General features: G+C 57.1%; 1 protein-coding gene across 1 annotated transcript in view; it reads left to right on the top strand.

Moving 5' to 3' along the window:
• Window positions 1-10,598: 10,598 nt before the first annotated feature.
• Window positions 10,599-11,179, top strand: part of LOC127059653 (basic proline-rich protein-like) — a gene marked incomplete at its 5' end in the record, with an annotated part of 5,398 nt that continues 4,817 nt past the window's right edge. The window contains one exon of the mRNA XM_050974935.1: window positions 10,599-11,179. This exon is cut by the window's right edge and continues 1,076 nt beyond it. Coding sequence (XP_050830892.1) covers window positions 10,599-11,179 — 581 coding nt within the window.

Here is an 11,179-nt window from a genome sequence, read left to right as displayed (position 1 = left end):
TAACTAGCAGTGATAGCAGCTCAGAGAGATGTTGTGTGCATTTTTATGATATCATTTTCTGAAGTACCGCTATTAAAAACATGCCACCCATTGTACATTCCAGCAGAAGATGTGTGTGCCGTTGATTTCTTTGTGCTTACCTTAGAACTGTTTATTCTGTGTTATCTTTTCAATGAAAATGAAGATACAGAGGATCCAATGTGATTCTTTACGGCAGTGAGAAATACCCCTCATCCTTTGAACCATCACAGACTGACATCCCACATCCCAACGTCCTTATCTTGCATTCCAGTCTGAAATGTATTAGTGGGGGATAATAATGGCTTATATTTTCACAGGATACACATAAAAGGAAATGTATAAGCAACTTTCACTTCATTATCACTCTGCTATTTCTGCTGTGAATGGTCCATAGCAAAAAGAAAACAAGAAACGATCATTTTAATTTCTGTGCTGCTTTCTTTTCCAGTTTTATGCTTCTTCCACACATTAAAAGCAACCCTTCTCAATTTCTAATGAGAAAGATGCACTAATATTTCATGTTTGTCTCTGCACTGAGCAAAGCATTGGCTGGCATTACACTGAGGGGCAAGGGACACCTGCAATGCCCTCCCCGTGCTGCCCTGACACGGCCCTGGCACCGACAGGGAGGCCTGTGGTGCTGCCTTTGGTGATGGACAATGCCTTTGGTGATGGGCAATGCCTGTGGTGCTGGCTTTGGTGATGGACAATGCCTGTGGTGATGGACAATGCCTGTGGTGCTGGCTTTGGTGATGGGCAATGCCTGTGGTGATGGGCAATGCCTGTGGTGATGGACAATGCCTTTGGTGATGGGCAATGCCTGTGGTGGTGGACAATGCCTTTGGTGATGGACAATGCCTTTGGTGATGGGCAATGCCTTTGGTGATGGGCAATGCCTTTGGTGATGGACAATGCCTTTGGTGTTGTTGGCGATGCCTTTGATGATGTTGGTGATGCCTTTGGCAGTGTTGTTGGTGATGACTTCAGTGATGTTGGTGATGCCTTCAGCGGTGTTGGCGATGCCTTTGGTGATGTTGGTAATACCTTTGGCAGTGTTGTTGATGATGACTTTGGTGATGCTTTCGGTAATACCTTTGGTGGTGCCGTTGGCGATGTTGGTGATGCCTTTGGCAGTGTTGTTGGTGATGCCTTTGGTGTTGTTGGCGATGCCTTTGGCAGTGTTGTTGGCGATGTCTTTGGTGTTGTTGGCGATGCCGTTGGCGATGTTGTTGGTGATGCCTTTGAGAGTGTTGTTGGTGATGCCTTTGGCAGTGTTGTTGGCGATGCCTTTGGCGATGTTGGCGATACCTTTGGTGTTGTTGGCGATGTCTTTGGTGTTGTTGGCGATGCCTTTGGCGATGTTGGCGATGCCTTTGGTGTTGTTGGTGATGCCTTTGGCAGTGTTGTTGGCATGCCTTTGGCGATGTTGTTGGCGATGCCTTTGGCGATGTTGTTGGCGATGCCTTTGGCAGTGTTGTTGGCGATGCCTTTGGCAATGTTGTTCGCGATGCCTTTGGTGTTGTTGGCGATGCCTTTGGCGATGTTGTTGGTGATGCCTTTGGCAGTGTTGTTGGTGATGCCTTTAGCGATGGTGTTGTTGGTGATGCCTTTGGTGTTGTTGGCGATGCCTTTGGTGTTGTTGGTGATGCCTTTGGCGATGTTGTTGGCGATGCCTTTGGTGTTGTTGGCGATGCCTTCGGTGATGCTTTCGGTAATACCTTTGGTGGTGCCGTTGGCGATGCTCTCCTGCAGCTGGCTCAGGTGGGAATGACCCCACTGCTGCTCGTGGCTGAGCAGGTGGGACTGGAGCAACCAAGGGCCCAAAATCCTGCACACCTGACACACACATGGCTGTGTCCTGGCACGTGTTCCAGGTCCTGCAGGAGTGACATCCAGGGTCTTCCCTCACACTGGGGTTTGTCATGGTCTTGCCAGTCAAGAGCTGGGCACATCCAGGTGCCAGTGCTCGGCATAGATAACCCCCCTCCAAGTTCCTGATGAAACAGTGCCCTGTGCCACAGCCAGGCTCAGTAAAGAGCCCCACAGCCAGCTTAGAAGAGAGCCTTTTCCCGGTTTATTCTCATGCAAATATCGAACCCTTGGCACTCTGGCTGCAGGGATATTCAGTGCCTCTCTCACAAGAGGCTGCTTTGTTCTGTCCCTCGCCAGGCTGCCTGGCTCCCGGGGGCTCCCGGGGGCTCCCGGGGGTCGGCAGGGCAGGAGAGCTCTTGCCTGGACATCCTTCATCCTCTTGGGAGGGGAGGGTGCCGGTCCTTGGGCTGGGTGTGTGGAAAATCCTGCCCAGGGAAGAGGGCTGGGAATCTTCCTCCCGGTTTAATGACTGAAATTGTTTGGCTCTTTATTTAGTAAGACATTTGCATGCATGAGTCCCTCAGTCCTGCCTGTGTTCCTTAACAGCCACTTACTGTGGCCAATTTCTGACTATTATGGTAATTTCCTGTCCTTGTTCCTCTTTCCAAAATTCCACCTGATGAGCTCATTTCAGGTGTCTGGTGGCAGGTTCTCAATGAGAGAACCTTCTCTTTTGTACCCGTGGCTTGGCAGAGCTGGGTTTCCTCCGGGGGTCACTGACCTCAGAGGGATTTCCAGCCCAGTGGAAATCCAGCTGTGCTGCCGTGTTTCCATTCCTGGCTGAGGGCAGAGTGTGGTGGGTGTAGGACCTGGGGCTGGATCCGTGCAAGGTCTGGGATGTTGGGAGCATGATAAATGCAGGAGGGCACACGGGGAGGCTGCTCTGCTCAAATGGGCTGGGCAGAGGCAGATGCTGCGAGGGGGGACAGTGACTTTTATCGTGCCAAGGTCCTCCCTTGCACACTGGCTCAGGTGTAAAACTGCCCCCAGCCCGGGGAGGGATCAGGACATTCACAGGTAGGGCTGAAGGTTTCCATCCCTTCTGGTGGGGCACAGCTGGCTCAGTTCTCTGAGTGAGAGGCAGCTGTCATGGCTTGGAAGGTGGCCGAATGCAAAGGAGGTGTGGCAACACCCTTTAGTGTCGTTTCACCCTTTGGGTTTGGAAAATAGTTAGAATTCTTGTTATTTTTCATTTTATAGGATTTTTAGAATTCCTTTTACCTTCATCCCTGGCAGTGCTTGGGGCTTGGAGCACCTGGGACAGTGGGAGGTGTCCCTGCCATGGCAGGGGTGGCACTGGATGAGCTCTGGGGTCCCTTCCAACCCAAACCATTCAATGATCCTAAAATTCTGTGATTAAAAGCCGTGGCAGTTGCACATCTGGCTTGGAATGGTCTGGCACAGAACTTTCAAAACAGGACAGAAAAGGCAATTGCCAGATGTTAAATTTTGCCCCTGCCAGAGGTGACACTAGAAGGAGTCCTGTGTGAGAGCCCAGCCCTGGGCCCGGGACATTTCTGCAGTCAGACATTTCTTGCAATCAATGACTCCTTCCACTTCCAGACTTGGCTCTTTCACTCCCACGTTCACTTTTTTTAGTGTTTTGTCATTGTGTGCAGCAGCTGAGCAAGCACGATGAACTTCTTAGTAAGGTACTGTTGGAAATTACAGATTTTCTTTGCAAAGGAGTTCAGCTTATTTTAGTGAGATACTGGCTCACTTGGAAAATAAAGTTCTGGGCAAATGACTCGTCAGAAGGACTGAGGAGGATTGTGAAGCTGTAAAACATAGCAGCTCCTGTTCACAGGCAGCTGAAGGTGAGAAAAATTTCTCATATGCCTCAGAGTTATTAAAATATCAAGTATCCTTCCCTGCCAATTATGTAACCCCCGTGCCACAAGGGCAAATTATTTTAATTATAGGATTGTTGCATGTTCAGAGAATATAATTTCTTTTGAAAATAAAATAAGCTGAAATTCAGGCATTACAGAGGGAAAGAAAAAGGTTAATTGCTCTGAGCTAGAGACTTGTGCTGAGGGAGGTGGGATGCTTGGAGAAAATTCAGCAGGTCTGGCAAGGAACCCCGAACTCCAGTTAAATACAGGTTAGGTTGATTCAGAGCTGGCTTCTTACAGTTATATTATATTATTGAGAGAAAAGGGTCATTAGTGGCTGTCGTGCAAACCATGGGAGCAGAGAAAGGGAAAAGAATATTTTTGCAGCTGGAACAGAGATGAGAAATGTCACCTGTACCTGAGGGCAGCAGTGCCAAGGTCGTGGTGCCCAGCCCCAGTGCTGATCACTAGGCCAGGTACCTAGCCTGGGTTTAATTTCATATTCTGGGCCTTTGGAGCTGCCTGTCCAGCCCATGGCTCGGGGGTGTTCTGGGCTGACACTCCCAGGTCCATGTGGTGGGAGCCTGGAGGAGCCCAGCTGCCAGGGCTGGTGCTGAGGGAATGGTCCTGCTGCCCAGAGAGGGGGGAGAAGGAAGGGAAGAGCCCAAGGGAACGGTGCCCTGGCTGGCAGCTTCTCCTGGGGCTGGGAGGGACCTTCTGTGGTGCTGGGGATGAAACTGCAAACACTCCCTTGGCTCTGGAACACTGTCCCTGCAGGAGGTGTTTGGGCAGGGGATGAGCAGCAGGGTCCCTGCAGGAGGTGTTTGGGCACAGCAGGGTCCCTGCAGGAGGTGTTTGGGCACAGCAGGGTCCCTGCAGGAGGTGTTGTGGGCAGGGTCGGGAGGTGAGGACAGCAGGGTCCCTGCAGGAGGTGTTTGGGCACAGCAGGGTCCCTGCAGGAGGTGTTTGGGCTCGGGGTGAGCAGCAGGGTCCTGCAGGAGGTGTTTGGGCAGGGGGTGAGCAGCAGGGTCCCTGCAGGAGGTGTTTGGGCACAGCAGGGTCCTTGCAGGAGGTGTTTGGGCACAGCAGGGTCCTGCAGGAGGTGTTTGGGCACAGCAGGGTCCTGCAGGAGGTGTTTGGGCACAGCAGGGTCCTGCAGGAGGTGTTTGGGCACAGCAGGGTCCTGCAGGAGGTGTTTGGGTACAGCAGGGTCCCTGCAGGAGGTGTTTGGGCTCAGGATGAGCAGCAGGGTCCTGCAGGAGGTGTTTGGGCTCAGCAGGGTCCCTGCAGGAGGTGTTTGGGCTCAGGATGAGCAGCAGGGTCCCTGCAGGAGGTGTTTGGGCACAGCAGGGTCCCTGCAGGAGGTGTTTGGGCACAGCAGGGTCCCTGCAGGAGGTGTTTGGGCACAGGATGAGCAGAGAGGACTCAGAGAATCAAAAGCAATTTGAGGAGGCCAAAACCACGAAGGTCTCACAGATGAAATCAAACACCTGGGCTCACCCCAAGCTTGTCTGGAGTCCAGATTTGGCTGTCACAGGCACGGGGGCCCGAGGCTGTGACGCTGCTGCAGGCTGGCAGGGAGCCAGGGGCAGGAGCAGCCCCTGGAGCTCAGGTGCTGCTCACAAGGGGAGGTTGGGACCTGCAGGGAGGAGTCACACCCCAAAGCCCCAAGGTGCTCACTGTCCCCTTCCATGAGATGGAACATCCTTGTCAGACAATGGATCCTTTGTCATCTGTCTCCTTTGCTACACTGGGGAACAGGAATTGCATGGCAATGTTATCCAGATCTGGTGAATGGAACTGAAAGGGTTTTTCAGATGCACTGGAATCTTTCTCCTTCAGACAATGAATCACAATTTAACCAGAAGAGAGGATTAAGCTAATATCTTTTGGACCAGTAATGTGTTTCAAAGGGCACACAAGCCACCGAGGACTCCAGTGACTCTTTGTCTTACTTTTATTAAATACTTCATCACTCTAGAAAACACCTCAGAGCTTGGTACAGCTGAGGGCAGCTTTCAAATATGATAATGATATAATGCACCACAATGACATTTCCATTTTACATCTCTCCATCCAGGCTGCAGAACAATGCTCATAACTGATGTGTTCAGGTGTCTGGGAACTGCTCCCCATTCCCAATCCCACTTGGCTGTTCCCTCGATGAGTCCCTTCAGAAGGAAGTTTTACAAGGCACTCAGTGTTCTAGGAATGCTTCTTTCCTTTCCAGGTAAATAATTTGCAGATGTTACCCAGTTTTTGTGGCAGTGGCATATTTGATGTGCAAGAAAATGCTGCAATCTGATCACAGAAGGGCTTGGGTGGGAAGAGACCTTAAAACTCAACTCATTCCTCCCCTTTCCGTGGGCAGAGACTCCTTCCACCAGAACACCTTCCTCCAAACCCTGCCCAGCCTTGCCCGGAGCACTTCCAGTGAGCACAGCCCATTCCAGCTGAGCCAGGGGCTGAGCCAGGCACACCCCACAGTGCCAGAGGTGGGCACTGCCCTGTGCCAGCCAGGCACACCCCACAGTGCCAGAGGTGGGCACTGCCCTGTGCCAGCCGGGCACACCCCACAGTGCCAGAGGTGGGCACAGCACAGCTCTGTGCCCAGCTGGGGCCTTGTCCTGCTGAGGATGGGGATGCTGGAGCTGTCTGGGGCAGGGACTGGGCACGGTGCCTCCCCACACAGAGCCCTGGGCTGGTGCAGCAGCCCTGCCCTGCCAGGGGTGCTCCCCAAGGCTCTGCAGCTCCCCAAAACTCCTCAGCTCCCCAAAACTCCTCAGCTCCCCAGCCCCAGGGCACATCCCGTGGCTTCTCTCCTGCAGCACCTGGCATGAGCAGCTCTGCCCTTCTGGGAGTGCTCCTGGTGATGCCTTAAGGTTTAACTCCCATATTTTCCAGATTCTGCACTGCACTGGTACAGAACTCTGAACTCCACACACGGTGCCAGCAGCTCTCCTCACAGCTCAGTCCCACAGAACAATCCTGTCCCTCTCCTCAGTCCCACAGAACAATCCTGTCCCTCTCCCCAGGCACACAGAACAATCCTGTCCCTCTCCTCAGTCCCACAGAACAATCCTGTCCCTCTCCTCAGTCCCACAGAACAATCCTGTCCCTCTCCTCAGTCCCACAGAACAATCCTGTCCCTCTCCTCAGCCCCACAGAACAATCCTGTCCCTCTCCTCAGGCACACAGAACAATCCTGTCCCTCTCCTCAGGCACACAGAACAATCCTGTCCCTCTCCTCAGTCCCACAGAACAATCCTGTCCCTCTCCTCAGTCCCACAGAACAATCCTGTCCCTCTCCTCAGCCCCACAGAACAATCCTGTCCCTCTCCTCAGCCCCACAGAACAATCCTGTCCCTCTCCCCAGGCACTCTCAATCCTTTTCCAGCCCCAGAACCAAGGACAGCGCTGCAGCTCCAGCCCCAAAGGTGCCAACAGGGATGGAGGAGAGCAGCCTGGCAGGGTGGGACTGCATCCCCTGGAGTGGGACTGGGCACTGAGCCCAACATGGAAATGGACCAGAGCTGATCAAGGTGTGAGAGCTCCTGGCCAGGGTCCAGCTGGGTGCAGCCCTGGCAGGGCTCCTGCACTGCCCCAGGTGTGTCCTGTGAGGGAATTTCTCCTTTTAATAAACCCCTGCTGTGTCCTTTAGCTGTGCCCAGCTCTGCTCCAGGGAGCTCTCAGGTGTCACTGGTGACAGCCTGTCCTCTCAGAGCTGTGACAAACGCTCGAGGGCTGGCACAGACAGAGCAAAGCCATGCCCAGGGCAGCAGGGCAGGCCTGCAGGAGGGCAGCTGGCAGCACTGCTCCCCAGGGATGGCTCTGGGGAGGGCTGGTGGGGTTCACACCTGCATTCACAGATGTCTACATTCGGATGTATCACCCTGGTTTTTAAGTTTTCCCAAGCCTTCTGATGTTTACATCCTTGTAAGGAACCTTCTCACAGCCTTTCTGTAGATAACTGATTGTTTTGCATTCTTTTCTGGAGGAGGAGAAGTTTGATGGGCTGTTGGTTTGTCCAGTGTCATTGCAGAGGTGGCACTGTCACCCTCCAACCCACGGTCACCTCTGGAAATCTGTAAATGCTGGAGTCAGACATTAAGAAGTCCCTTTTACCTTGAGAACAGCAGCGTGTGCACGTTGTTATTTCGTGTCCTACAGTGACACGGACGGGTACATGCAGACATGCAAACACACACACACTCCTGCCACTCTGCAGTAATCCCACAGTTCCCAGTGAGCTAGGAAATAGTTCTGGTTGGTGAAACTCTGTGTTGCACTGCAGAGTTCTGGGTTATTTACTCAAAGCCAGAGACCTTGCTCCATCAGCAGTTAAACTCCTGAATCCTGATACACCCACTGGAGCTGGCGTTGGTTCCAAAGAGCTGAGCTTTGGAAAGCTCCTGTTTTCAGCCACAAGAAGGAATTTCTGTGACAAACTCTCCCCCTTCCTTGGAAAGTGGGGTCCCCAGCTGGGGAGCAGAGCCATCCCAGCCCCTGTGCCCATCCCCTGGCTGGGATCTGGGAGAGAGAGGCTGCCTTGCCTGTGCCACAGCATCCTCCTCTCCTGCAGCATTTTGGGTACCAGCCCTGCTCTTCCTCTGCACCAGAAATGTTTGGTCACCCACTGGCCATTTGGCTGCCAGCATGGATTGTCCTCATCAGTGAGCAGGAGAAATCCTGCAGTGGAGAAAATGCATCCTGATGAAGAGGATAGAGCAAAAGCCCGTGATCTGTGGCAGGATTTGGTGGCCAAGTGCAGCCTGAGCAGAGGCTGAACCTCTCCAGCACACAGAGCCCTCGGGAGGAAGCCTTTGTTGGAAGCTGACCTTGCTGAGGGCAGGGCCCGGGTGCCCAGCAGGAGCTCAGGCAGAGCCACAGTGCTCCCCTCGGTGCTGTGAGCTCTCTTTCATCTCAGCCCCATTCCAAGGGAGGCAGACAAAGGCAGGAGCTGAGCTGGAGGAGCTGGGAGAAGGCTGGTGTTGCCATGTTCTCTATTCTCTGAGCCATCGCCATGGAAACGGGAGGATGGGGCTGACCTTGTTAGTTTGCCACTGATCCTGCCAGGGCTCAGCCTTCCAGCTCACGGGAAGCTCCTCTGGGACTGGAGATGCACATCTGAGGCTAATAAATTGTAGGGGTGAAAGCCACAGAATTTTGGCAATGTGAACTGTAGGATCTGTTAACCTGCACTCCAGATGAGCTGGCTGGGAAGGGAACAGCTATTTCTGTGCAAATGCTGCACTGAGATATCAAAGAGGTTTGCTGTTAGGTTCAGTGTTAATTATACAATTCCCTGAGCTCTCCAGTGCCTTCCTGCACAGGTCTCTGAATGGGCAGATGCTAATCCCTGCTTCACAATCCCCTGTCCACCCTGGTGCCCTGGGCAGGGTCTGTGGCAGGGCTGGAGCTCTGCCCACCTCTCCATCCACATCCCCCTCACGGCAGCTTTTGTTACAGGCATGAGCCAGGCATGGACCTGAGGGGGAAACTGGGAAAACTCTGCCCCTCACATGGACAGGAGGCGCTGCTCCAGACACATCAATCCTGCCCTAGAGCTGCTCCAGACACATCAATCCTGCCCTAGAGCTGCTCCAGACACCTCAATCCTGCCCTAGAGCTCTCCAGACACATCAATCCTGCCCTAGAGCTCTCCAGACACATCAATCCTGCCCTAGAGCTGCTCCAGACACATCAATCCTGCCCTAGAGCTGCTCCAGACACATCAATCCTGCCCTAGAGCTGCTCCAGACACATCAATCCTGCCCTAGAGCTGCTCCAGACACATCAATCCTGCCCTAGAGCTCTCCAGACACATCAATCCTGCCCTAGAGCTGCTCCAGACACATCAATCCTGCCCTAGAGCTCTCCAGACACATCAATCCTGCCCTAGAGCTCTCCAGACACATCAATCCTGCCCAAGAGCTGCTCCAGACACATCAATCCTGCCCTAGAGCTGCTCCAGACACATCAATCCTGCCCTAGAGCTCTCCAGACACATCAATCCTGCCCTAGAGCTCTCCAGACACATCAATCCTGCCCGAGAGCTCTCCAGACACATCAATCCTGCCCTAGAGCTGCTCCAGACACATCAATCCTGCCCTAGAGCTCTCCAGACACATCAATCCTGCCCGAGAGCTCTTCCAGACACATCACTCCTGCCCTAGGGGCTGCTCCAGACACATCAATCCTGTCCTAGAGCTGCTCCAGACACGTTAATCCTGCCCTAGAGTGCTCCAGACAACATCAATCCTGCCCAAAAAAAAAAAAAAAAATAAGAGCCTCTTCCGACACCATCAATGCCGGCCCTAGAGCTCTCCAGACACTCAATCCTGCCCTAGAGCTGCCTACCAGACACACATCAATCCTGCCCAGAGCTCCTCCAAGCACATCCATCCTGCCGGAGCTCCCCAGACACATCAAGTCCTGCCCTAGATCTGCTCCAGAACATCTCCTGCCTAGAGCTGCTCTAGACAATCCACCCCACCCCCCCCCTGCCACCACGACCCCCCCCCCCCCGCTCCCCGCCCGACCCCGACCCCCCCCACCCCCCCATCCACCCCCCCCCCCCCCCCCCCCCCCCCCCCCCCCCACCCCCCCCCCCCCCCCCCCCCCCCCCCCCCCCCCCCCCACCCCCCCCCCCCCCCCCCCCCCCCCCCCCCCCCCCCCCCCCCCCCCCCCCCCCCCCCCCCCCCCCCCCCCCCCCCCCCCCCCCCCCCCCCCCCCCCCCCCCCCCCCCCCCCCCCCCCCCCCCCCCCCCCCCCCCCCCCCCCCCCCCCCCCCCCCCCCCCCCCCCCACCCCCCCCCCCCCCCCCCCCCCCCCCCCCCCCACCCCCCCCCCCCCCCCCCCCCCCCCCCCCCCCCACCCCCCCCCCCCCCCCCCCCCCCCCCCCCCCCCCCCCCCCCCCCCCCCCCCCCCCCCCCCCCCCCCCCCCCCCCCCCCCCCCCCCCCCCCCCCCCCCCCCCCCCCCCCCCCCCCCCCCCCCCCCCCCCCCCCCCCCCCCCCCCCCCCCCCCCCCCCCCCCCCCCCCCCCCCCCCCCCCCCCCCCCCCCCCCCCCCCCCCCCCCCCCCCCCCCCCCCCCCCCCCCCCCCCCCCCCCCCCCCCCCCCCCCCCCCCCCCCCCCCACCCCCCCCCCCCCCCCCCCCCCCCCCCCCCCCCCCCCCCCCCCCCCCCCCCCCCCCCCCCCCCCCCCCCCCCCCCCCCCCCCCCCCCCCCCCCACCCCCCCCCCCCCCCACCCCCCCCCCCCCCCCCCCCCCCCCCCCCCCCCCCCCCCCCCCCCCCCCCACCCCCCCCCCCCCCCCCCCCCCCCACCCCCCCCCCCCCCCCCCCCCCCCCCCCCCCCCCCCCCCCCCCCCCCCCCCCCCCCCCCCCCCCCCCCCCCCCCCCCCCCCCCCCCCCCCCCCCACCCCCCCCCCCCCCCCCCCCCCCCCCCCCCCCCC

This window comes from Serinus canaria, chromosome 5 (genome assembly GCF_022539315.1).
Source record: "Serinus canaria isolate serCan28SL12 chromosome 5, serCan2020, whole genome shotgun sequence".
In the NCBI taxonomy this organism is placed as follows: Eukaryota; Metazoa; Chordata; class Aves; order Passeriformes; family Fringillidae; genus Serinus; species Serinus canaria.
The sequence above is the reverse complement of the archived record's forward strand: the minus strand, read 5'-3'. Positions and strand labels throughout refer to the sequence as shown.